The sequence below is a fragment of the Miscanthus floridulus genome, chromosome 10 (genome assembly GCF_019320115.1).
Source record: "Miscanthus floridulus cultivar M001 chromosome 10, ASM1932011v1, whole genome shotgun sequence".
NCBI classification, from domain to species: domain Eukaryota; kingdom Viridiplantae; phylum Streptophyta; class Magnoliopsida; order Poales; family Poaceae; genus Miscanthus; species Miscanthus floridulus.
In genome coordinates this window covers 64103627-64131453 of record NC_089589.1, presented here as the reverse complement: position 1 = coordinate 64131453, position 27827 = coordinate 64103627, and the positions used below count along the sequence as shown (strand labels likewise).

Genomic DNA, 27827 nt, shown 5'->3' with positions numbered 1-27827 from the left:
CATTTCTGAAACCCAACTTTCAACAGGCATAACTCACAAACCACAAAACCAAATACCACCAAATTTTAACAGCAGCTAGATACATGAATTATCTACAACTTTGTTATTATCACCAAAAGCTCATTCAAACCCTTACTAGATCAAACACTAGCATCTTTCAGATCTGCTCAGAATACAATCAAAACCTGACAGGAGACTTAAAAGTCATGTAACTCCTACACTATCAGGCCTATGGCCTTACCATTTGAACACAAGCAAGACCACGGAATTTGCTACAAATTTGGTATTCACTACAACCATAGCAAACATCATTTACACCACGAAAATAATTACGCAAGCAAAACTGCAAATGCAACCTAACAGCAGTGGTACAGAAAACTGATAGGAACTTCAGAGAAGCATAACTGGAGTTCTAGACCTCCAACAAACATGAACCATAACTTTTTGAAAAGATTAGGAAGTTACCTACAACTTTCTTATTCTCATATTAAGATGATTCTACAGTTAGATGGGTCAATTAATTCAATAATTGCATCTCTGTCCAAAACATAGACAGAAACTGACATGCCACTTTAAACAGCTATAACTGGAGTTATACATGTCCAATAAATGTGGTTATAGACTTTTTAGAAAGCTTATCAAATTCTAAACAACTTTGTTGTAAACACCTAAAGCTAATTCTACTATTAAGAAGGCCCCACAATACCAACAAGGTAACCCTATCAGAGTTTGGGCAGAAACAGCCACTGATATTTAAGCAAGTATAACTCAAGATCTACTTAACAAAAATCATGATATTTAGCTTTTTGAAAAGCTTAATAAAAGTAATACAACTCATGTATTATCACAAAGTCATGATTCATAACCTAACTAAGCCAATTAATTTAATCTTGCAGGCCTATTCAGAATAGGGGTAAGGCAATACAGGTAATTTGTTATTTTTATAGATCTGGCAAACGCGCAGGCGCGAGGTCAGAGCGAGAGAGGCGATGGGAAGGCGAGAGAGGAGGGGAGGGCTGCTCGGCTTTCACTCTAGGAGGGCGCTGGGGACACGACAGGGCAGACCACGCGGCAAGCGGCGCGCTGCAATGGCGGGTGCGCTCTGTGCATGGCGGCCACGCCCTGGACACGCGCCGCCCATTGGGGCATTTTACCGAGCACGTGGCGGGCAGCAGTGTAGGCAAAGTGGGGAGCCGATTTGGGCCGGCTCGGGTTCGAATTGGACATTGGGCCAAAAACAAAGTTTGCTCACCTTGGCTTGCTCTACATATTTGATTAAGGCTGCATGGTCATTTGAGCAGTAGATTAGCAGCTAATTAGCTCCTAAAATGCCACTGTCAACAACATAAAAAGGATTAAGCCTTGCTCGGTTAGGACTCCAATTTGTTGGTCAAAACATGATCAAACTTGACCCAACTTTTTACATGCTCTTCTCTAATGAAATACCTCCAACTTCTATTTTTGGGTCAAAGCATGATGCTTAATAAAAACTCAAGAACGCGGCATGCCAACCTAATGACAATGAATTCCAGACTTGGAATAATTCTAAGTGCTGAAAACAACAGCAAATTCGATCTTGTGACCTCGATTTGACTTACTTCCAAGCTGATCTAGCTCTTAGTCCAAAAACCAAGTTTGTTCTACATGATATGGACTACAACTTTCATTTAAGGTCCAACCTCAAAACTGGTATAGAACCTACTGTTCTACTTTGACCAAAGTAGGATCACGATGAAGCTTAAATTATCCTTTTTGATCCATTGGAGCATTTTTTGGCCACCTGCTCAACATGAACCCTTCATAACTTTTGTTCATGAGTGCAAGTAGAGTTTGTTTGAGCAAGGTACCAAGGTTTGGTTGACTTCATAGGTTTCCATCCACTTGATAAAGCAATTCATGCAAAGATATGACTTATCATTTCATGTGACTTTTTGATTCCAAACTTCATGAAACTTTTCCACGGTTCTAGATGGATGCATGGGGATGTAATGTACATGGAATAAGCATGTTTAACATTACTCTTGCATAATCTTAACAAGGGTCCATATGTAAGCAAATGTGCGTGGCCCAAGTTTAAGTTGGAGCTCCATCATGTAGATTTGATCTTGACACCTTCATTACCACTCGACATGTCATGTTTGAGCTCAAACCCATTGCTTAACTGGTGACAAACACCTGGGGTGTTACAGGGATGGTGGTAGGTGTGGTTAACTCAGCATGTAGAGTGGATCTAAGCCGTTTGGACTCTAGGGCGTTACGAGAATGCTCTTGGAGTCTTGGTGCTTTATATTTTTTGATTCTATTTTGGTTGTGGGCTTTTGGCATTATATCTGGAGCAAAATCTTATGAGCGAAATTGTTACTTTCTTTCCCTATGGTTCATAGCTGTGGTATATATATTTATCTCTTGGGAACACACATATAGTTTTGAAGTAAATCACTTGCCATAACTGTTTTGTTAAGTGTTTTATTAACTGATCTTGTCTCTAGTGCTGTACATGCGTGTGCTTATGGTGTTCTCTATTCTGCATTATGCTGTGATCATCTTGTTAATTCTGTTGACTTTTGTAGAGTTTGTATCAATTGTTTACTTAATGGGATTGTATTGTGGATTTATGGGATTACATTCATAGTTACTTATGAGGAATTCGTTTTGACATATGTTTTTTAACTGTTGCCACATATGCACTTTAGATTTAAAAAAAATCCCACAAGAAGGTCCTTTCATTGACCTATGTTGCATCATGATTTGGTCCACATGATTTATTGAGTGGTAAGTATTATGTTGTAATAACACAAAATCATTTCAAGAGATGGATCTCTTTGAAGCCTACCATTTAAGTTCTGATGTGTTCAGAAGTTTTGATATTATTCCTATGTAATGAAATTGTGGGAGGAGGATAACGTTGCTATGGGTGATTAATTTTCCATGTCTGCAGCGCTATGTTGTCATTTCTAATGATATACTATGATTCAATGTCATTTCTGTATACTTGTTCTGTTCTAACTACTCTGTCTCATTAATTTTGTGACCAGGACGGACTCGGTGCTACTGCCAGATCAAGAACAAGTCATACCCAAAGTCAAGGTAGTGCCGTGGTTACCCTGACCCCAAGATCAGGATCTATGATGTTGGAATGAATGGTGTGGATGGGTTCCCCTTCTGTGTCCACCTAGTGTGTTGGGAGAAGGAGAACGTTTCCAGAGGGTCATGAGGCTGCCCGCATTTCTTTCAACTAGTAGTGACCAAGAGTGCTAGGAAGGATACCTTCAACCCGTTCTATGTCCTTTGTATCGACAGGATTCTTTCTTGTGCCTGGGCGGATCAGTTCCAGACTGGAATGAGGGGTGGTTTTGGCAAGCCTCAGGGTACCTGTGCTCGTGAGGACATTGGCCAGGTCCTCCTTTCTGTGCACTGCGAGGAAAGCAATGCCAATCATGCTGAAGAATCCCGCCACCGTGCCAAGTTCAAGTTCCCTGGCGGTCAAACGATCATCTGCAGCAGGAACTCCAGGAAGCGTTATTTTGGAATGAAGATGCTTACTGATTGCTGTTGTCTTGATATAATTGTCATGGTATTGATAAAAGGTTTGAATTTGACTTCTCTGGTCCATTTTTTTATGGGGCTTCACCAAGTGCTCTGTGCTGAGTAGGCAGTATATATGTACGACAGCGAGCACAGGATCCTGCTTGATAGCATCAATGCTAAGGTGAAGATTTGTTCGAGTCACTACGTGTTAATGTGCTAGCATCATGTACTTTTATTTGCATTTTGATGCTGCAACTCCATTTTACTTGTTTGATTGATTTACATTTTTTTTGTGAGGGTTTGATTGATTTACAAATATAGCTAACACTGGTTTGTCTTTTGCCCATTCTACAGCTGTTTGGTGTCCATGGTTCCCTGTCTTAGCATGCCCATGGGAAGGCTTTCCTTCTAGAGAACATTGAAGCGTCTGCATAGACTGCTATCTCCTGTGCCTAGAACTTGAGGGATTTTCTGTAGTCTTATTTTGCATGCTGCAAGTCATGTTAAGTAGAGGTTATTGGTTGCAGCATGATCTACCTCCATAGCCATTTGATGTGGAGGTTTACATGTAATATATCATTTGAACACTTGTTATGCGTTGCTATCATCAGGGCTGCATCTCATTGAGTCAACATGCTTTATCTGTTCTAGAACGACTTTCTAAAAGCTGCTGCTTGAATGTTCTGATCCTCTAGTTTCCGTGTTCCTGACTACTCATCCGATACCTTCGATTATGGAAGATATGTGCTATGTTTTTTGATGCACTTATGCTGGAACCCTGATCATGTAGAGCATTTCACCTGTTGCTAGTAGTTGGCACCAATTTTGGACATCAGTTAGCTCACCAATTTTAGATATCGGTTAGAAATGAATACTCTGATTGCTCCAGACTAGCGAAATCACAGTACTGCAGTAAGCATGCAAGCAATAACCCAGTAGATGCAATGATGAGGAATTGAGATGCTATTCAGCATTTTCTTTTTATACAAGACCCACTCATCCTCACCACTGAGTTTTATACTCACATTCAGCCCCGGAGCAAGGAGGATTTGCATAAACATCTGTGGCTCTGGACTTTTTCTAGTTGTCTAGCTACTGATTGAGTTGTGCGCCCAAGTTATATTTTTATTTTGGGCCTGCTGGCAAGCCCACGGCACACTTCCGCAAATCTCGAATGCTCTCACAAAATGTGTCCCTTCCATCTATCTGGAAACCTGAACTGGAACTGCAGAAATCATATGGTACATTCAATTTCAATCATCCACATGTACCATGCATGTGCCATAAAAATTAACAGTAATTCCATCAGTCTGCCTGGTGTGGCACAATTACGAAGAGACCACAATACATAGTACATACTCTCCTTTACCACACAAGTTCAAGAACCAAAGTATAAAGAAACAAAATCCATTCGCTTCACTCAAACACCCGGCAATGTTTTCGTTGCAAGTCAAGTGACCTGTAATAAGTAATAACAAATGCCACGCCATGGCATTATTTGCATTTCATCCTTCACTCGAAGCTGATAGATCATCAAATTTTAATCTCCATCATTGCTATCCCTTTGTGGCATCCGACAACAATCCTACACAAAGTAGCGCCAGAAGTATAGCAGAGTTGAGCAGCAGAGTTTTAGTGAGCGAACAATTTATTTTCAACAAAATACATGTTTATCACCACTTAAATTGTATCGAACAACTTCATGTGTCACACTTATGCCATTGGATATCTTAGTGTGTTTACTGCCATGTATTTGTTAGATATATATGGTGTATAGCATATTTTCCTCTTTGTATAAGGGCTTAGATGCATATATGCCCAACTCATGTACATGTTTGGGCCGTTGCCCACAGGAATAGTGAGCTTCATTCCTTCTAACATGGTACCAGAGCCTAGGGTCTAGGGTTTACCTCGCTCCCTCGCGCGCTCTTCCCGTTGCGCTTGCCTGGAGCTTCGTCGCCCGTCGGCTCTCTCCCTCGCGTGCTCTTCCCGTTGCACGCTCCGTAGCTGGGCGTGGCCCCGCCGTCGCGCACTCTCCGCGACCGGGCGCGGTCCCACCATCGCGCGCCTTCTGCGGCCAGCGCGGCCCCGCCGTCGAACTTCCTCCGTTCCCACGCGCGCCCTAGCTCCGCTCTTTCTGCACGCGCGCTTGATTCTCCTCCTGCGCGCGCTCATCTCCCGCGCAGCTCGCACCCCTCTCGCATCCTCTGCTGTTCTGCTCTGCTCTGCTCGACGTGTGCGAGGGCGCGGCTGCCACGGTGGTGTGCTGCGCCGACGAAGCTGCGCTGTGCGCGCCTGCGACGTCGAGATCCACGTCGCCAACAAGCTCGCCAGCAAGCACCAGCGCCTCCCGCTCGAGGCGCTCTCCGCCAGGCTCCCGCGCTGCGACGTCTGCCAGGAGAAAGCGGCGTTCATCTTCTGCGTGGAGGACCGGGCGCTCTTCTGCCGGGACTGCGACGAGCCCATCCACGTCCCGGGCACGCTCTCCGGGAACCACCAGCGCTACCTGGCCACCGGCATCCGCGTTCGGCTAAATCCACCTCTGCTGCTCTGCTCTGCTAAATCCACCTCTGCTGCTCTGCTCTGCTCTGTCGTCCGTTCGGCTGCTTCTATTTTTCTGCTTTTCTAGAGAAAGAAAGATGGCATCTCCTCCTGTTCCTCCCTCTGGAGGCGCGCAAATCCCGCGTTGTCCAGTGATTTTCGATGGCACCAATTATCATGACTGGGTTCCACATATGCGGTGGCATATGCGTGGTCTCCGACTCTAGGAGTTTCTTAGTGGTGAGCTACCTTGTCCAGCATTGCCTGATCGTCCAGTGCAGCCGGTGATTCCTCCAGAAAATTCTGAAGAGGAACAAAAGAAGTTGCGCGAAGCTTATGATGATGATATGGCCTCTTACATGTCTCATTTTCGGGCTTATCGGACTTGGTTGGATGAAGATGCTCGTGCTGGGGCTGTTCTTGTTGCTAGTATGGAAAAGCATCTGGCAGGAAAGGTTATTCGGCTTGATCATGCTGCTCAGATGTGGGCTGTTCTTCGTCAGCGCTATGAGCCCTCTGGTTAGTCCACTTATATTGCCGCCCTACGTCAAGAACAACTGTTGTAGCAGGGTGACAGTTCAGTTGAGGATTTCTTTCGACAGCTATCTGCAATATGGCGTGAGCTTGACACTCTTAGTCCCCAGTTGTCCCCGGACACTTGTGACTCCTGCAGGAAGCAACAGAGCCACCTCGAGCTTCGTCGCACCTATGACTTCCTGACTCGTCTGCGTGCTGAGTTTGAGCCCCTTCGTGCTCAATTACTTGCTCGTGAGCCGTGCGTGTCTTTGATGGAGGCTCTTGCTGCTGTTCGTAATGAGGAGACTCGCCTTTGTTCTGCTGGTTTACTTCAGTCGACGTCCTCCTCAGTCCTGGCTGCTCGGTCTGGAATTCTTGGTTCTCCTCCCAAAGTGCCTACTTTAGCAGCCTCTGGTGGCTCGGGGACTCGCAACTCAGGTGGCCTTCATTGTAAGCACTGTGGCAGAGATGGACATGATGAGGATCATTGTTACAAGAAGAGGCAGGCTCAGTCTCAGTCTCGCCGAGGTGGGCGTTCCTCACATGCTCAGTCTCAGCATCCTGATGCACAGCAGGAGATACTCATGTTACTTCGTCGTCTTGCTGTTCCTCCACCTATTCCTCCACCTACTGGAGCCTCTGGTTCTGTCACTACTGGAGCTGCTGGTTCTATCACTCCTGCCCCAGTACTCTCTGCTGCTACTTCTCAGTCTTTTATTGAGAGACCACCATCCACTTCAGGTATCTTGCCATGGATTCTTGATTCTGGTGCTTCTTTTCATATGACACCTGATAGTACCTCTCTTTCTTCTATTTGCTCTCCTTCCATTCCTCTCACTGTTCAAACTGCTAATGGCTCATCTCTTTCGGTTGTTGGTCGGGGCACTCTTCTTCTTCATTTCATGTTCCTAATGTTTCTTATGTTCCTGATTTGACCATGCACTTATTTCTGCTGGCCAGCTCACTGATCATGGTTGTCGTGTTATTTTTTATTCTGACACTTGCTGTGTACAGGATCTCAGCACGGGTCTCCTAGTTGGTACTGGCCCTCGCCGCCGTGATTCTCCGCATCTCTGGGAACTCGATTGGCTTCGTCTTCCTTCCGCTGCCTCTGCCGGTCTTGTGAGCTCTGCTTCTCCTGCATCGGCTTCTTCCTCTTTTGCTCAGTGGCATCATCGCCTGGGACATCTATGTGGTTCCCGCTTATCCGCTCTTGTCCGTCGTGGTGTTCTAGGAAATGTCTCTGGTGATGTTTCTTTAGATCAGTGTCAGGGCTGTAAGCTTGGCAAACAGATCCAGCTTCCATATCCCTCTAGTGGGTCTGTGTCAGCGTCCTTTTGATCTTGTTCATTCAGATGTATGGGGTCCTGCACCTTTTGTTTCAAAAGGGGGTCATCAATATTATGTCATATTTATCGATGATTCCTCTCGCTTCACATGGGTGTATTTCATGAAACATCGTAATGAGGTGTTATCCATATATAAAACTTTTGCTCGGATGATTCGCACTCATTTTGATGCTCCTATTCGTGTTTTTCGGGCTGACTCTACCGGGGAATATCTTTCGGGTGCTCTTCGCCAATTTCTTTCTGAGCAAGGGACTCACAATTTTCTTGTCCTGGTGCGCACGCTCAGAATGGTGTTGCTGAGCGTAAACATCGTCACCTTGAAACTGCTCGTGCTCTTATGATTGCTTCCTCGGTCCCACCTCATTTCTGGGTTGAAGCAATCTCCACTGCCAGCTATTTAACCAACATTCAACCCTCATCTGCTCTTAAAGGTGGCATCCCATATGAGCGCCTTTTTGGACATCCACCTGATTACTCTAGTCTTCGCCTTTTTGGATGTCTGTGCTATGTTCTTCTTGCTCCTCGTGAACGCACTAAACTCACACATCAATCTGTTGAGTGTGTTTTCTTAGGCTATAGTGCTGAGCACAAGGGCTATCGCTGTTGGGACCTGACTGCTCGTCGTATGCGGATCTCTCGGGACGTTACTTTTGATGAGTCTCGTTCCTTCTATCCTCGGCCCTCCTCTGATGTTTCTCCTCAGGCCGTTGTTGAGCCTCTGTCCTTCTTGACTTTTCCTGATACACCTATCTCCACTGTGCTTCTTCCTCCGTCACCATCTCCACCTCCTAAACCATCTTCACCTCCTCCACCTTCTCCTCCGCTGCCCTCTGAGTCGTCTTCACATGCTCCTCGGTCCATTTATGATTCCAAACCTCCCGTGATTCACACCTACAGTCGTCGGCTCCTGGATTCCTCGCCTCCTGTTGAGTTGCCTTCTGATGTCTCCTCTCCTGCTGAGCCATCTTCAGTTGATGATTCTTTATCTCAGCCCTCCTCTCATTATAATCTTCGCGATCGTAGCTCGCTGAAGCCTCTTGATAGGTATGGTTTTGCCGGCACTGTCTTTTCTGAGCCGGCCACATACCATGATGCCATTTGTCATCCTGAATGGCAACTAGCCATGGCTGAGGAGATTGCTGCTCTTGAGCGCACTGCACTTGGGACCTTGTCCCTCTTCCTTCTCATGCTCGTCCCATCACGTGCAAGTGGGTTTATAAGATCAAGACTCGCTCTGATGGCTCTCTCGAGCGTTATAAGGCTCGTCTTGTTGCTTGTGGTTTTCAGCAAGAGTATGGTCGTGATTATGATGAGACATTTGCTCCTGTGGCTCACATGACCACTGTTCGCACTCTCCTTGCTGTGGCCTCTGTTCGTGCTTGGTCCATTTCTCAACTTGATGTCAAAAATGCCTTCCTTAATGGTGAACTCCGTGAGGAGGTCTACATGCGACCACCTCCTGGGTATCTTGTTCCTGAGGGCATGGTTTGTCGTCTTCGTCGCTCTCTTTATGGTCTGAAACAAGCTCCTCGTGCTTGGTTTCAGCGCTTTGCCTCTGTGATCATTGCTGCTGGTTTTTCTCCAAGCAATCATGACCCTGCCTTGTTTATTCACACATCCCCTCGTGGTCGCACTCTTCTTCTTCTTTATGTTGATGATATGATTATCACTGGTGATGATTCTGAGTATATTGCCTTTGTCAAGGCACGCCTCAGCGAGCAGTTTCTTATGTCTGATCTTGGTCCTCTTCGTTATTTCCTTGGGATTGAGGTCTCTTCCACCTCTGACGGCATTTACTTATCCCAAGAAAAATACATTCAGGATCTTCTTGCTCGCTCTTGCCTCACTGATCATCGCACTGTTGAGACTCCCATCGAGCTTAATCTTCAGCTCCGTGCTACTGATGGTAAACCTCTCACCGATCCCACTCGGTATCGTCATATTGTTGGGAGTCTTGTCTATCTAGCTGTGACCCGTCCTGATATCTCATATGCTGTGCACATTCTTAGTCAATTTGTTTCTTCTCCCACCCATGTCCATTATAGCCATCTCCTTCGTGTCTTGCGTTATCTTCGTGGGACCATTACTCGTTGTCTGTTCTTCCCGCGTTCTAGCTCTTTTCAACTCCAAGCCTACTCTGATGCTACTTGGGCTAGTGACTCTGATCGTCACTCTCTTTCTGCCTATTGTATTTTTCTTGGTGGCTCTCTCATTGCTTGGAAGACAAAGAAGCAGACCGCGGTCTCTCGTTCGAGTGCAGAGGCCGAGTTGCGAGCTATAGCTCTTGCGACAGCAGAGGTTACTTGGCTTCGCTGGTTACTTGAGGATTTCGGTGTTTCAGTTTCTATGCCCACTCCTCTTCTGTCTGACAGTTCATTCCTTCTAACAGTATTAACAAGATTCATACTGTCCACTCACATGAACTGTTATGAAAATAAAAATGGAAGCATATAAAAATTTTCATTATATTGTTAGACCTGATCTACAATATGATTCCAAGCCCCATGCGATATTCTAGCTACAAAGTACTCCCTCCGTTTCAAAACGTAATTTTACTTTTGTAAATATATAGCTTTTACTATGCACCTAGATATACATGATTATATACATAATAAAAACTATCAATCTAGAAAAACCAAAATGAGTTAATTACAGTTTGAAACGGAAGGAGTAATAAATGTGTGTTCTATAAGCCTTGATGTTCATTATTCATAGGTTCATAGCTAGTGGAATTTCATATCACGCATAATTTTACATAGCCAATCGCACCAAAATTATGTCAAAAATAGTGTTTTTTGGGTGTATCCTGAATTGTTTGGCAATAAATATCAGAGTAGTATTGTTCTATTTGGTCAGTGAAGTATTTGACAAACAAAAAAAAATTGAATTACCTTTGTAACTCATCTATATATCCAACATCGGAAACTGCTCCGAGGTTAAGAGCAATAATATTCTCAAGCCTGTAAGATAAGAAACCTATTGTTAACTTTTTTTTTGGAGATATAAGAAACTCAGATTATTCCATCAACTATGCGCGCTATATGTGTTCATGATATTTTTTTACAATAACCATTCATAACCGGAACTCCGCCTATGTTGTCTCAACATAGCAGGTCCCAAGCCCTGCTAAAGGAGGAGGGTTGTGATAGGCATGGCGAGCCAAAGTTAAATCTAGCAATTCTAATGGAGATGAAACCCGAAAGAAAACCGTTGGGGCCAATGTTTTCAAGGCGGTAAGGCGAGGCGTGGCGAGTGACTACCGCCTTACGCTTAGGCGAGTAAGGCGTAAGGCGAGGCGACGCCTTACCAACTAAAGGAAATTTTAAAACAGCAGCTCAGAGCAGTATATAGATTTTTTTGAGCAAACTCGGAGCAGTATATAGATGATAAAGAAAAAAGGAAAGGAAAAAAAGAAAAAGAAAGGAGTAAGAAGCCCAGCCCACGTGCACCAAGCAGCCCATGTGGCCCTCACCCTAGTAGCCCTAGCGTGTCTTCATCTCTCTCGGTCTCTCCTGCACTGCGCCGCCGCCGCAGCTTCCGCCTCCACCCATCTCTCTGTCTCTTCCCTCCCGTTCCCTCCGCATCCGCCCACCTCTCTCTCTCTCTCTCTCTCTCTCTCTCTCTCTCTCGATAGTGGAAGAGGAACAGAGGAGGCGGGGAAACAGCAGCCTGTCGCACGGATGGGGAAGAGGGTAGGGGGAGGCGGAGCGGCTCGTGTCCTGCTCGATGGAGGACCAGAGGAGGCGGCGGGGAAACAGCAGCCCGCCGGCGGCTGCTCCTCGCGCGGATGGGGAAGAGGGGAGGGGGAGGAGCCTATTCTTGAGGCGGAGGCTCGCCGGCAGCAGCTTCTCCCGGCGGCGCGGGCGAGCAGGTAGGTCCGTCTTCCCCGCGAGCGCTCCTCTCTCTGCTCTCTGATTTCTCCCGCGCTCCTCTCTCCACGCGCGCCTAATCTCTGCGCGCGGGACTGCTCTTTTCCCCCATCCTTTCTCCCGCGCTCCCGCGTTTTCCCGCCGCGAGCATCCCGTATGGCGCCCGCCTTGCTCGATCTGGGAAGAATCGGACGCCAAAGCGACGTTTTCCGGACGCCACAGGCCTAAGGCGGACGCCATACGAATTTGAGGCGAGTCGTCTGCCAAATCGTCTGGCCTGGAGCGCCTTGGCGATTAGGCGACGCCAAAGCGACGCCTTAAAAACATTGGTTGGGGCGTAACCCTCTTAGCGACGCGCCATATCGGAACCCGGGTATGGCGTTAAATGGGCAAGGGCCGGGTCGGCACCCCCTTGGTGACGCGCCGTGTCGCGATCTGGGCATGGTGTCAAGTGAGAAATGATCGGGTCGTCGCTTCCTTAGTGGCGCGCTACATCGGCGCCCGGGTGGAGGACGAAAGATAATTTTACCCCTGAGCGAAATAGGCAGTTTAGTTTTCATATATTTCATTTTGACGATTATTTAGACTATTTTTGCATGGTTTGTAGTTAACATAATTGCAAAAACTAATGTACACATTATTTTTGAAGCAATTATGATGACCTCTGGCCATACGAAAATAGTCTAAATAATCCTCCAAATGAAATATATTAAAACTAAACTTACCAATTTCGCCCAGGGGTAAAATCGTCATTTCGTCCTCCAATTAACATTATTAGAGGCCAAATCTAATGGAATGGCCATATAAGAAAGCAAGATGGATTTCGGGCCAAATAGGTAACTTCAAATCTAAAAGGGTAAGAAGGAAAGTGAACTTTTTTAGAGCCAAGGAAGAAATTTTCTCAAAACAATAATTATGACTAAAATTTTCTCTCTTTGCGAGGGGATAATCCATCTTAACTTTGACAAATTATATAAAGAAATTGATATTTAATTATCTATTATATGTTAAGTTAATGCCCATGGTCGTGTTAAAAAGTTACCTGTATGTCATGGAATCCCAAATCCGAACAGTCCCATCAAGTGAACCTGTAAATAGCTTATGAAGCTCTTGGTGACAGTAGACAACACTAACATGGTGTGCATGCCCTTGTAAGAATTCCCTGCACCTCTTTATCTTCAGGTCCCAGATCTGGTTGAACAAAAAGGCGGAACGCATTATAGCAGTGATACGAACCATGGAAAGAGGAGGTGAGTCATGAATGTTTTCCACAACTGAAGATGTGGAACTGAAACCTGCGCAGTCTGATCCTTGGAGCCAGTGATAAGATGCTGAGGATCAGCACCAGTGATGTAATCAATACAAAGAAGGCCATCCGCATGTGTGTCCAACGTGATGGTGTTACACACATCAGAGTTAAGACCCCAGTCCCAGATCTGTGAAGTTTAGTCATAGCGCCATTTCAATACAGATTCTCAAAGAAATTTTGATCGAACACCGTACCATACAATAGAGTAAATTTCATATCGATCAAATGTTAAAAGACCACAAAAAGTTCTTAATGGGTTAAAAAGGATTCGAAAACGAGCATATACACAAACCTTGACCGTGCCATCCCAGGACGCGCTGGCGAAACTGTCAGTGCCATCTGGGTTAAAAATAACATGTGACACTTTATTAGAGTGCCCCTCAAATGTTCGAGTGCACACCCAAGGCCCCTTCTCAAAGTCCCAGTACTTGTCCCAGTGCCAGAGCTTAATCAGGTGATCCTCATGAGATGATGACAGTACATAAGAATTCTTGGGATGAACAGCCAAGGACATGATCTGACCATTATGCGCTTCGAAGCTTGTGGTGTCTTGGTATTCATCGTAGCCAAATACATGGATGCAGCCATTGCCATCACCAGCCACAATCCATTCCTCTCGTGCGATAAATTTAGCCACATAAACTGCATGCAACACTCCAGAGTGTGTGATTAATAAGCAAGATTGGATGATGCGGGAGAAAGTAATGGCAAATGATGAAGTGGGTTAGAAAGATTGCATGCCTGATTCTTCTGGTAATCTAATGGGATTCAAGATTGCCTGCGGATGAATGAATATATGTCCTTAGTTTAATCAGTTCAAATTTATTTAATCGTGATGAACACTCCGATGAGTAATAAATGACAAAAAATGTAGCCTCCCACCAATGTCTGGTAGTTCCAGATGCGAAAGTTCCCTCTTTCATGAGTTGTCATAATCCTGAAGAAAAAATTAAATTACACAGCCAAGGCATTGATTATTAATCAGAACAATTTTGTAATCAAGCGCTTGGTACATAGTACGCCGCGTGAATTTTTCTTTTTTAAAAAAAAGATTGGCAGGAGCACTGCCTTGTCATATAAGGAGCGGAAGCAAGCTGGTTGTATAATGATTGGTTACATTTTGGAAACATAAGCACAGCTCATCTCTAAAAAAGTAAAAAACCAAAAGAAGGTTAGCCATTTCATCCTTGATCAATGAGAACTTACCATGGCTCTTTTGGGTGCACTTCTATAGATGACACTTCCTGAGCATCCGGCGCCGTTATGATCTGATCCAAACCATTCATATAAGTTAGGCCCTGTTTGCATTCAAGGGGCTAAAGATTAGCCCTTCCCTTTTAGCCACCTTTTAGCCCTTGGGAATCCAAACAGGAGGGCTAAAAGGAGGGGCTAATATTTAGCCCTCCATTAGCCCATTAGCCCTTGCAAGGTAGGATAAAGGAGGCTAAAAGTGCTAACAGGTGACTTTACTCTCTTTCTCTCTCCTCTCTCTTTCACCTTTTAGTCATTTTTTAGTCAAGCATCCAAACAGCCCAAGAGGCTAAACTTTAGCCCCTTCATCTTTAGCCCTGGGCTAAACTTTAGCCAAGGGGATCCAAACAGAGCCTTACATGAAATCCAGTCATGCTTCGTATCAAATAAATTTTCTTATCCGAAACGTGTTGTTTAGCAACAGCAATAAAGAGAAACCCAAAGATTATTACATCGATTTCCGGTCGAGTCAGCTGTCGGACAGATGCAACCCAGAAATTAAGGATGACCAGTGCAGAAGAAAACAAGTGCACAATTTACGTCACGCACAGGTGAGGTAAATGGGGAAAAAAGCTTCATTTTGTTCAGCAAAACTTACCTTGGATGATGCCTCTTCAGTTGGCGGAGAAGAAACAAACTCCAATGCCACCTCTTGCTCTTGCACCTCATCGTCGTCCGACTCTTGTGCTTTGTTAAAGTGACTTTGAAACTCTCGGACGACCGAGGCTTGGTCAAGACACTGCTGACGGCTCACTGCAACGCTCTGTACCAGTAAGCCTTCATTGCCGTCCAATTGTGGTCGCTTCTGCTGGTTACTCATCCTCAGGGCGATGGTGCAGGTACACTTTGGTGGCACAATGCCGAGGAGGGGCAGGTTGGTGTGGTACATCTTCTGGCCTTTGGACACAAGCCTGAATGCCACATGGTGGTCTTCCTTGTTGCGTAGCCGCAGCAAGGAGGAGGCGAACCTTTTTGGCTTCAACGGGAATCGGAGTTCCATCGGATGCACGTCAAGCAGCTTACCGGCATCATGAACCATAATCATGGTTTCGGTTTCATCCAACATACGGACGATGGCTCCTATGTTGGGTCTTTTGTGCCTGTCTCCCTCCACACACTGCGATGCTATTTCAATGCATTTCTTCACTTGTTGGCAATATCCTTCCAGTGACCGGCCCTTCAATGATTCCTGTAGCCTTCTCCTCCAGTTTTTGAATACCTACGGAGTTAACACAAATGAAGACATAACGAATTGGTCAAACATAATTGTCTATTGATCTTTCTTAATCTTAGTACATAGACTAAAGTAAACTTTTTATTACATCCTCCATAAACTCTTGGGAAATGATCTCATCCTCAATAGTATATCCCCGCCTCCCTGTTAACATATATATAATCGTGACACCCAGGCTGTAAATGTCGGATTTTACTGAAATAATGCCTTTATTTATAAACTCTGGCGGCCTGTATCCCCTGCACAACATCATAAATATCATAAACAGTTCTGGTAAAATAAATGCAGTTTGACTTTGAGCTTATAAAAATGAGGGTTTAGTTTGCAAAATTAGCTCACGGCGTTCCGTATATAGATGATGTTACCACGGTATGACCTTCTTGAAGGCATCTTGACAGAGTAAAATCTGATATCTTTGGTACCATGTTCTCATCCAGCAATATATGGCTTGGTTTAAGATCCAAATGCAAAATTGGACTAATAGGCAGTTCCTCGTGAAGGTATCTTAAACCATCACATATTCCTTTGAGTATTTTGTACAGTCTGCACCAATCCAGTCCATCACATTCGTCTGCAAAACAGATATTTTGTGCATCTAAAGTTGACTCTATTTTGCAAAACATATATAGTTTCTAACTTCAAACAACAATTTTCTTCAGTTACAGATAATATATTATTTGTTCATTGTTGTAGTACCTTACCTGATGAAATATGCTTTGTAAGGCTTCCATTCTGCAAATACTCGAAGCAGAGTGCTCGATGAATTTTATCAGCAAGAACTACTCTTCCATGGTGTTCTACAAGTAACTTTTCTGTTTCATCACAGTAGCCAACTAATCGTACAACGTTTTCATGCTGGATCATTCCCATACTATAAACTTCATTCTGGAAGTGCTCAGTATCGACTCCACTGAAGCCGTTAAAATGAAGAATCTTCACAGCAATTTCCCTTCCATCTTCATTGACTCCCTGTTTAATATCTCATTTTAGTAGGTTAAGCTCTTAATTATTCTCTCCAATGGTACTGACCTTTGGATGCCTTGGAGGTGCAAATGCTCATCATACCTTGTAAACGTTTCCAGACCCTCCTCGACCAATTAGTCTATCTTCTGAGAAATCATTTGTTATTTCTCTCAGTAATTTATATGAATAATTTCTTGTCATGTATGGACGGTTCGAACTATTCTTTGTGTAACTAGATCTGCTATCTTCATCGTTCCACTCTGATTCTGATAAAATAAAATATATACGGAACGGGAGTCAGTGTTATGCATGGGACATATATACATAATGGTAAAATTTGCTACAGGACACTGGAAAGTGACCTCCTTTTGCTGGTGGACACCGAAAATGTTGGACACTTTGCTTCTTGCCAAATTTGCTAGAGGACACCGTGCCCAATAAAATATTCATTTCTACTTTGGAGGAGAGAGAGAAGAGTGGTGAAATGTCCTTCTGCCCCTCTCTCTGTCTTCCTCCCCTCCGCGCGTACACGGGTGACCGGCGAGCTTGGAGGTCCCCCAAGTGGTGTGGTTGTGGCCTCGGTCGGTGCCCGCGGCGAGCAGCGAGTGCTCGCGCCGGGAGAGGAGGACAGCACGGTGAGCTGGACGGTCACCTAGATGGATGCCTATTGGCCACATCGGGCAGGCCGTAGGCCGCGAAGAAGTGCGCGGGAGAGGTCGACAAGGTGGTCGCCAGCGCGGAAGCGCCTAGACCGCCGTAGTCCCCATCCGCCCGGGACCCCAGCTCTGCCCTGCAGGGCTCCTCCAGCGCCTCGCCTGGGCTCCTCCCTTTTTGCCTTCGCGGCTGGTCCTCCCGTGGCTGGCAGCCCCTGCAATTGGTGAGGTTGCGGCCGACGACCACGCGCGCTTTCTGTACCATCGCAGTTGGCTGCCCTCGGCAGCTCGCGCTCTAGCGGCCGAAAGCCCCTGCAGCTGGCAAACTCGAGGCCGGCGGCCTCCCCGCCATGGCCCGTGTGGTCTTTGCTCGTGGCCAGCCCGGCCTCTGCTCGTCGTGGCCTTGCACTTCGCGCGCGTCTTCATGAAACGAAGTGGAAGGGGGAAGAAAAGAAATGGGAGCGAAGAACAAAGGGCGAAAAAGATATTTCACCGCTGTTCTCTCTCCTCAGGAGCAAGAAATTAATATTTTTATTGGATGTGGTGTTTAGGAGTAAATTTGACAAAAACAAAAGTGTCCACCAACCGGCGTGAAAGAGGCAAGCGCGCTCGTCAAGAGAAGCCCGCGCCGGCATCTCCTCCAACCGGCGGTGGCAGAGCTCCTCCAGCCCCTCTCCAGCGGGCGCCCCTCCAAGGTCACGCACCATCTCCGTCTTCCCCGGCGGGCGGGCGGGCTCGGCCCCCGCAACGGGCAAGCTCCGCAGCAGTGGGTGAGCTGGTCCCCCATGGCGGACCCAGCGGGCACCCATACGAGGTCACGCGTGGGCTCCGTCTTCCCCGAAATCAATTTACGGAGGCGGGCGTCCGCCTCTAGAAATCAATTTATGGAGATGGACATCTTAAAGTGTCCGCCTCTGAAAATCAATTTACAAAGACAGGCGTCCTAAGATGACCGCCTTTGTTAATCGATGACTTTTATAGGTGGTCGCCTTGGGACGTTCGCCTCTGTAAATAATTTTTGGAGACAGGCATTTTCCATGAGGCCGCCCGACCATTTATGAAGGTGGCCGCCAGCCGTTAACAACAGAGGTTGTCTCCTAAAATTATTTTTGTGGTAGTGACATGCTTTTGATTAATAAGATTAGAAAATTAAAAAAGTTCACCACTAACGAAAACTAAGGAAAAGATAATATTTTGGCTTGAAAGAGAGGCGGCGTTCCATCGGGTGCACGTTATCAATTGAGCAGCTTACCAGCTTCATGAATTCTGTTTTCTGTTTCGTCCAACGCATTGACAATATGGCCTATGCTGGGTCTTCTCTGCCTGTCAGCCTCCACGCATTCCAATGCAATTTCTATGCATTTCTTCACTTGGTTGCAATATATATCCACTATTAATAGATGGCGGCCTGTCAATGTTGCTTCTAGCCTTTTCCTCCACTTCCCAAGTACCTACAGGGTCATAACAGTATATAGTTACATAGAATGGTGGTTACAAACATTGGACATTTACTCAAATGAATTGATAGAGAAATGTTTATTGATCATATAGTACATATACGAAATTTAACTTTTTTCTTACAAACTTGATAAATTCTTCAGAAGTCATGTCATGCAATAAGGAGTGTGCTGAAATCCCTGCCATCATTTCTAAGATTATTATCCCCAAGCTGTATATGTCGAATTCTTTTGATACTATTTGCATAGTCACGAACTCTGGCGGTAGGTATCTCCTGCACGACATCGTAGTTATCTGACACAGTTCTACTACGAGCAAGTGTATGACTACCAAACAGAAAACAAACATTCAGTTACGGCTGCTCACATTGGGCTGAAACCCAATATTGTCCTCATTTTATCTTCACCGAAGACTCTTTCCAGACCAAAATCTGATATTTTAGGGACCATGTTCCCATCCAGAAGTATATTGCTTGGTTTCAGGTCTAAATGTATAATAGGATAAGGCAGTCCCTCGTGAAGGTATCGTAAACCATTACAAATCCCCTTAATTATTTTATAGCGTGTGCACCAATCAAGTCCATCAGATTCGTCTGGAAAACAAAACAAATTTCGCATATCAAATTAACTTATAAGTCATGAATTACTATTTACTTTTATTATCAATTATACTGTATATATGTTGCATGGTGCATTGCGGTACCTAAAATATGCCGTTCAATGCTTCCATTTTGCAAATACTCGAAGCAGATTGCACTATGGATGCGGTCAGCAACGACAAGTCTCCCCTTGTATGGTAAAATTTCCTGTTCTGTTTCATAGCAGTATCCAGCTAATTGTATGATATTTTCGTGCCGGAACCTTGCCACAGTTTCAACCTCAGCTTGGAAATGCTCAGGATCGAATGCAGAAAAGTAACGAAGAACCTTCACCGCAATTTCTCGTCCATCTTCATGAATTCCCTAATTAATTTCTCATTTTAGGAAAATGAGTTCTCTGATGATTTTTGGATGCCTTGTAAGTGTAAATGCTAACCATACCTTGTAAACGCGTCCGAACCCACCTTCACCTAGTAATCTTTCTTCTGAGAAATTATCTGTTATTCTTCTTAGTAATTCATATGGATAGTATTTCATCACATATGTGCGGTCCACCTTCTGTTTGTTTGAACAAATATTTGTTACACAAAAGGGAAAAGTTTTCAGTATGATGTATGATACACATAGCATCTACCACGATTATGATACCATTTCCTCCTCGTCAAAATAATTGTATCATTATGTTCTAAAAATGTATCATTCAAATGGGAAATATTACTCGCATATATATGAGATTGCAAAGTATCATTACACTAGTACCGAGAACAATATTACTCTTATATATATGAGATTGCAAAGTATCATTACACTAGTACAAAAAAACATTTCTGCCAGGAATCAAACTCACAACTTCAATCTTATATTGTATTATTTCCTTACCACTAAACCTTAGATTCACTTATGACTAAGTGGTTAATACATTCCTTTTGTATTCATTTTAGTGAATATTGTAATGCATAGTTGAGACCCTAAACGACTTCAACTGAAAATAGATTGAATCAGAAATTTTTTGACCTCTTCGAGGACTACAACTCTGGTTTAGGTCATTTCTTCATCTGAAGTTATTTGAAAATTTAAAAAATCGATTTCAAATTATTTGTACTAGCGGCAGGTTAAGAAAGTCGCCAGTGTAAACATATCTATACGGACGGTTTTCTTAAGATTACCGCCAGTAGAAATCCTAGATTTATGTTGACACTAGTCATAAGCTTAAAAACACCCACTAGTATAAATCCAATTTACACCAACGGTTCATACCATCAGGAAATCCGCCGGTAAAGATATCTCCTCTGGCAGTTATAGCCATGGGCATACATTTCTATTTCTACTGGCGCCTCTTCTTTCTGAATTGCTAGTAGAATAAATCCGTAGCATCGACAAAAACCATTTTGTCTTAGTGCACCGGTTGAGATGGTTTGGACATGTGCAACGGAGACCTCCAGATGCACCGGTGCGTAGCGGAATCCTAAGTCAGGATAGTAACGTGAAGAGAGGCAGAGGAAGACCGAAGTTGACTTGGGTAGAGGCAATAAAAGGAGACTTGAAAGGATGGAATATACCCAAAGACTTAGCCTTAGATAGGAGTGCTTGGAAGACAGCTATTCACGTGCCTGAACCTTGATTGCTTCTTATGGGTTTCAACTCTAGCCTACCCCAACTTGTTTGGGACTTAAAGGCTTTGTTGTTGTTGTTGTTGTTGTTGTATAAATTAATAAGTAATGCTTATGTCTTCTAAGGTTGTACCCCGTGTGAGAGCGTCCAGTTATTAATTATTAACTCTGTCAATACTCCACGAGAGATCATACCTTTTCTATTTGCAACGGTATGTTTTGCATCATTATTTCAGCCTCAATTAAAGCACAGACAATTTCTTGTATGCTTGGCCTTTCCTTCCGATCCTCGCTCAAACATTTTGATGCCATCTTAATGCATGTCTTCACCTGTTGGCAGTAGTATGCTTCTAGTTCCAGTGATGTAGGCTCAATTGTTTCCTGTAGCCTTTTCTTCCAATTATTATGTACCTGCAACATTAGGACCTATAATTAGAAGGCAGATATATATTGCAAACAAAGTTTAAACACAAAATGCATTTTTTGTTTAAAAATAAATAATAAGATTGATATAAGACCAAACGTATTCTTACATGCTTAACAAGTTTTCGAGGTAACATATCAGCGAAGCTGTGGTATCCTTCATTTCCAATCATTATTTTTGTAATTATAACACCCAAACTAAATATGTCAAATGCTTCTGAGAGCAACTGGAATTTCACGTACTCTGGTGGCCAATATCCACTGCACATCATCATAGATAGGAATATTGTTATACACAGTGACTAAAGAGGAAAAACATATTAGCATGTCAATGTTCAAAATTGTGCATCGTTATGAAAAGCTAAAATAGCAAGAAAAATGAAGGGTTGGTCATTATGATACCCACGTAGAGGAACCCTTAACCTTTTCAAATCAACTTGTCGAGGCATACTTAAGCTTACCATGTCCCAACCGAATTTATTGTTTGTTTTGTTCTTTCTTCTCCAATTAGTCTTGATAAACCGAAATCTGCGATTTTGGGCACCATTTCCTTGTCTAGCAATATATTTTCAGGTTTTAAGTCCAAATGCAATACAGGTGATTCCAACCCCACACGAAGGTGTTTTAAACCCTCACAAATCCCCTTAATTATTTTGTAGCGAATATGCCAGTGAAGCCCCTGATATTCATCTGTACATACAAAAGAAAACATTAAAGAACACTTAAATATACTTCGGCAAAGAATCATTTGTTATAATGTAAATGAAATTGCATGTATGGCCTGTTGAGAATCAAGTTATTTGCCTGAAATATGCTTGTGAAGGCTGCCATTTTCTACGTATTGGAAGCAGAGGGCCACATGCATCTTTTCAGCAATAACTTCTGTTCCATCGTCACGCTCTACAGTTTGTTTCTCCGATTCGTTACAGTAGCCCACTAACTGTACAATATTTCGATGATCGAGTCTTGCAAGGTTTTGGAACTCATTCCTAAAGGCATTATCATCAAGTGCAGCCATGTCACGAAGTATCTTTACGGCAATCTCTTTTCCATTTAGTACACCCTGTCAAACAAACTCTCATTAATACAGAGCAATTGTGTTTTCTACTGATAATTATGTAAGGGACTACCTTACCCACGTTTAAGCCAGGGCGTACAACTTTTTCTCCCACATGGTATTGACAAATTTTACGTACTTTGAAAGTATATCCAGTTTTGAGAAATTTTAAGGCGGAGACGGAAGAATGGTAGGTTGGCACATTTAATGATTTAATGATGTAACTAACTATGCCCGTGTTTGGCAAGAATTCTCACCAGCTTATATATGATAAAAAAAAAAGAAAGACCTCTCAGCCTTTGTCATAGCAACTCCAGCAGGGCCCCTACTTGAGCCCCTATAGCTAAATATAGGGGCTCAGGCCAAAAAACGTGCTTCAGCGGGGCCCCTACTGTGGCCCTAAAATTTAGCTGGGCGCCCAAATCATACCTCCAGACCCCATTCCCGTTGGGTCTGGGCCAAGCCCCCAAATCCTCCCGCGCGTCTCCTCGAGCTTCGTGGGCCTCCTCCTTGACGGCTCCTGGGCCGACGGCTTGGACATGGTCGTATATACGAGCAGTTGAGGGTACCCCTGGCCCATATATCTGACACCGAGCATCGACCAGCACGCCGAGCATCCAAGGCTCAGGGGCTCCCAGTGCCGCCCCGACCGACGGGCGCGCGGCGCTACGCCCACTCCTCTAACAAAGTCACGCAGGTAGCATGACACAAGTGGACAAATCCCTCCACCGGCTCCAGGGGCTCGAGGTCTCCCGGGCCCGCTCGTCAGCCCCCCAAGCCAGGCGTCTTCACCGCCATGGAAGCTTCGAGAAGGCTCACCCAGTGGAGGCCTGTCCAAGCAGACATCCCCTGACGGTCAGAGCGTCAGGGCAGAAGAACCAGGTGGCGCCCGAGGCTCCCTCGACTCCACGACAACGCCAGGGTCCATCCACGCCGCAGCATCACCCTCCTAGACTCCGGCGCACGTAGACCACAGACAGAAACCTCGAACCGCTTGTACCTGACCTTCCTTAGAATATAAGGGGGAGGTTGGCTCCTAGAGAGGGGGAGGTCGAAACAGAACAGAGAGCATTTCGAGCTCCGCCTCGAGAGCAGAGCAAGCCGAGAGGAACGGTCGAGCGTTCCTCCCCCCAACAACCCGGCAAGAGAGAAGAGCGTTCTTCTCCCCCACCGGGGAAAAAACCTCACCGCCGACGAGCCTTATGATAGCACCGAGCGACCCCCTGCCAAATCTCTTACTCTTTCGTTGTAACCCCCCCCCCCCCCCCCCCCCCGATTCAGGTGCTCTCAAATATAAATAAAGAACAACCACTGCTGGACGTAGGGCTCCGATAGCCTGAACCAGGATACATCGCCGTGTCTTCTCTTGTGTTCTTGAGTCCACCCGAGCCACCGGAGACCCACACTCAGTGACACCCGACGAACAACGATGCTTACCGCGGCAACCAACCCGCGACAGTAGGGTTGAGAAACAAGGGTGGACGACAGGCAATGTCGCCAAACAATGGCAGAGGGAAGAGGACTGAGGGGGGCTCGGGACCCTTTAACATTTTTATGCTCCCACATTGCACCTCCACAATTAGCTACTTGGGGCACTCAAAATGCAGAAACTATGGTAGTTTCTATAGATATTAATTGCATTGCCACGTAGGCAATTTGCTGACGTGGCAAGTGATTTAATAAGGAGAGAGAAAAAAATCCAAGAAACCAAGTCTAACTAAGAAACTGGGTCTTCACAGTTATCGATGGACAAGAAACTACTCAAACTGCATTGGGAGAGCAAACTTGGTTTCTATCACTACTTATTTCCTATGCTATAGAAAATCTTGCACCGGGAAGGATAGTTTCTTGGTGCGATGTCCTATGCTATAGAAATTGTTAATAGTTTCTTGCATTGTGAGTGCCCTTATAGTAGTCCAATTAGCAAGTTAATGTTGCTATTTATGATTTGATTCATTGTCCTCCCTCTATATTAATCTCTAAAACGTCTTATATATAATTAAGGATTAAGTCTTCCTATTATTTTCTTCATCTCTTTTGCTTTATTATTATTGCCTAAAACATCTACTTTAGTACACACTTTTATTAGCTAGTTAATTGCAATTTGTGTTTTTGTTGCGCCCCCCAAATGATCTCAAAAGGCATTTATATTATTTAGGATTAGTCTTTTTGTTATCTTTCTTATCTCCTTTATTCTTGTTATTATCATGATTTTTTTTGCCTAGAATTGATTGATTGGGTCAAGATTAGAGACCTAGGGCTGATTAATTTTATTTCTTTTCTTTATAATATTCAGTGTTTTTTTTATTTTTTGTCTTTCTTTTGTATTATAATATAAATATTTATTTGGTTATTATGTATCCTCTTGCCGTATATGTATTTTGATTGTTCTCGGTCTAAATGACCCCCTACGTCTAAATTTTGTCTCCGCCCCTGCCACCAGGGGTGGCTAAGTGGGGTCACCACTTGCAAGACCCGGTAGGGGTGGACCGAGCCACTACTACAGAAATGGTTTGTACCATACCGCCTCTACAAATCATGGATTTGTAGGGGCGGCTTAATTTTTGGGAGGTGCCCAAGGCCTCTCAACCTTTTTTCTCGTGTATGAGTGAGTGACCCGAGGAGAAAGAAGGGTGGCTGCAGTTTATATATGTGGAGCATTTGTAGGGATAGCTGGTGATTGAGCCGCCCCTACAAATCACAATAGTAGAGCCGCCCCCTACAAATGGAACAGTAGGGGCGGCTGGTGATTGAGCTGCCTCTACGAATCGACCCTTTTGTAGGGGCGGTTCGTATCACCAGCCGCTCCTACGAAAAAAATGAGCTGTTGCTACAAAGCTTTTCAGTAGCAGTGAGCGATAGATTAAGGAATAAGGGCAGCCACATCCTTCCTCTCCCTTGCTCAATCAACCTATCAACGAGTTTCCCAAGTAGCTCCATCGAGGAATCGGTGAGAGGGTGCACGAGGAAAACGTTGGGCATACCAAACACGATATATCTTTTTATCTACGCACCTGCTAGCGCTTAGACATCAAGATACATGCTTTGGACGGGCACACGCACGTTCCCTCCCTCCACTCTTCCTTGAGCCACACTGCTCCACCCCCGCCCCGCCCCTTTTTGGAAAGCGCTCTTCGCACAACTGCTCCCAACCTTCACGATGGGTCGTCTTCCATCCAAGTCATGCGGCGCTACGTCCCGGTGTATCCGTCGTCAACTGCTTCGAGATCCTCCTCCACCGCTCATTGACGACCTCGCGCCACCACTACCAGCAGAGTCACCATCTGCATCTCCATCTCCAGCGACGTCATCTCCCTCTATAGTTGAAAGGTATACACCTCGTGATCCAATGTCTCTGTTCGTGCTATTTAATCTGACTAATGTACGAGCTATGCTTACACCAGTATTTACGTTCATGCTATTTAATCTGATGGCTAGTGTACGAGCTATGCTTACACTAGTTCTTTTGTTCATGCTGTTAAGTCATGCTAGTATACGAGCTATACTTATACTAGTATCTTGGATTGTCATGATTTATATTCTGGTTTTAATCTGGAAATTGCGTAATTATTTAACAATATCCTCCATAGATTTCTGGCCACTAGTAGCAAGTAGCATAGTCTATCCGCTACTCTCCTTCTCTGTTCCCGAACTTGTTTATATTACCTATGTACATTGAACAAGTAAACACTCGAAACGCACTGCACAAAGTCCTAGACACACGCATGCATGGTTCCTGTACATTATAAAAACTTATTTGAGAACTCTTCTAATATGCTGCTGGCATAATCATGCCAGCGATTTTTTGAAAAAAAAGGAAGACTGCACTAACGTCTTGTTGACAACTGAAAGGGCAGGGAACCATTCGTGGTAGGCTTTCAATCATACCTTGTAAACCACTCCAAACGTGCCACTACCGAGAATGTTGTCCTTGGAGAAGTTACCCGTAATTGTTTTCAATAATTCGTATGACATTTTCATAGTCTCCATAGTATCCAAGCAACCTCTTCTCCCAGTGCAAGGATCCAGCGTCTGCAGAAGACCAAGTATATGCACAATTTGTGATTGGCAGATCCTTCAGTAGTGCGGCGGCAGGATAAAAGCTCTTCTCTAACCTGAACAAGTCCTTCAGTAGTGTCCGGGTGGTGGACAGAACTCCTTGACGCCATGATCTTTAGAACCTAATATGGCATGGGGATAAATATTAGTTAGAATATGATTAGCCGTGTCAAATATATGGTTTAGATTTATTTGCTACATCTAGAATATAGTGTTTGATGCATAATTAAAAAAAAATCTTGCATCCACAACTCCACATGGGACACATATGTAGAGTATATGTAGAACATGGGTTACAAATGGGCTTGCATCACGATTGGCACCTAGCTCACTCGAGATCTACCGGGACCTTACATAATAATATTCAATCCGTCCCTAAATGTTTGTCGTCATAATTTGCGTGCCAATAGCTTTGACTCGATTTATAGAAAATGTGTGCAACAATTCTATCTCTAAATAAATTTATTAAAAAACTAGATTCAAATATCTATCAAACGATACTAATTATGTATCATAAATATTAATATTTTTAATATATATTTAGTCAAAATTATTTCTCGGGAAGCGAAAACGACATACACTTAGGGACGGAGGGAGTATAATATAATCCAAGCAAGTTTATAGAAAGACTGGAAAATAACGAAAAAAGGGAGATTGTGCACCACCTTGCTATATCAGATAGAAGAAACAAGAGGTCATGGAAGCCCCAATCTTTGATTGCTGCGGAAGTGGATTGAGGAGATTGGCGGGGAAGAAATCTGCGGAAGACGACTGAGGAGATTGGCGGGGAAGAAACCTCCAGGCAAATTAAATCCAGCACGCCATCAACAAGATGCGCAGCATCACCAATAAGATTCAGCATGAGGAGAGAGGCCCTTGGCAACCATATCTTCACGCTCGAGTGCCACCCCAGCTGCAGTCCCCAATCCCCATTCTCGAATCCACGGAGAAAAAAAAAACTACGCTAACATCTGCTGGCTTGGTTAGGAGTCACACTGGTGGGCTATGGCATACTTTTATGGCCAAGACCCAACCGCAAGGGACCACCGGACAGGACCAAGGGAGAAGACCTGAGGGTTGACCCAGACGACGCGGACTCCATGTAGCCGCAGGCCCGCAGATACTGAGGTAAGGCCTTGGCAAAATACCCGATACCCGTTATCTGTACCCGAATTCGGACCTGAATTACCCGAACCCAAGGTACCCAGTCCTAAATTCGGATAGCGATTTTGATTACCCAAAATTAGTTTGGATAATTCGGGTAATATTCCCCGGTACCCAAACTACCCGAACTACCCAAAGATTTGTTTTTGTCTTTGTATTTATCATGTGTTGTTAGCTGAACCATTTAACTTATCACTTTATTAGAATATAATTCTCTCTATTTGAATGAGTAACTATAATATATT

At 44.4% G+C, this 27827-nt stretch overlaps 1 protein-coding gene and 1 pseudogene across 7 annotated transcripts; one reads left to right on the top strand and one right to left on the bottom strand.

The window, feature by feature from the left end:
• Positions 1-4767: 4767 nt before the first annotated feature.
• LOC136486677 (receptor like protein kinase S.2-like) lies at positions 4768-27497 on the bottom strand. 7 transcript variants are annotated; one of them, XM_066483636.1, is made up of 25 exons: positions 27084-27488; positions 26475-26540; positions 26248-26391; positions 22107-22365; positions 21764-21992; positions 21413-21563; positions 21075-21290; positions 19711-19827; positions 19374-19632; positions 19038-19263; positions 18795-18945; positions 18466-18664; positions 16663-16826; positions 16299-16566; positions 15937-16168; positions 15686-15836; positions 14962-15582; positions 14319-14380; positions 13995-14049; positions 13854-13890; positions 13405-13754; positions 13099-13239; positions 12846-12994; positions 10826-10894; positions 4768-5113 (listed from the first exon to the last, which is right to left on the bottom strand). In XM_066483636.1, exons 2-25 carry the CDS (start codon positions 26526-26528, stop codon positions 5062-5064), a joined length of 4356 nt encoding a protein of 1451 aa, XP_066339733.1. In that variant the 5' UTR covers positions 26529-26540; positions 27084-27488; the 3' UTR covers positions 4768-5061. The 7 variants fall into 7 exon arrangements, with proteins under 7 accessions (XP_066339733.1, XP_066339734.1, XP_066339735.1 ...); XM_066483637.1 differs by lacking the exon at positions 10826-10894; XM_066483638.1 differs by lacking the exons at positions 22107-22365; positions 26475-26540; positions 27084-27488 and having other exon boundaries at positions 26248-26386.
• LOC136487200 (B-box zinc finger protein 24-like) lies at positions 5335-6891 on the top strand (annotated as a pseudogene).
• Positions 27498-27827: the final 330 nt, after the last annotated feature.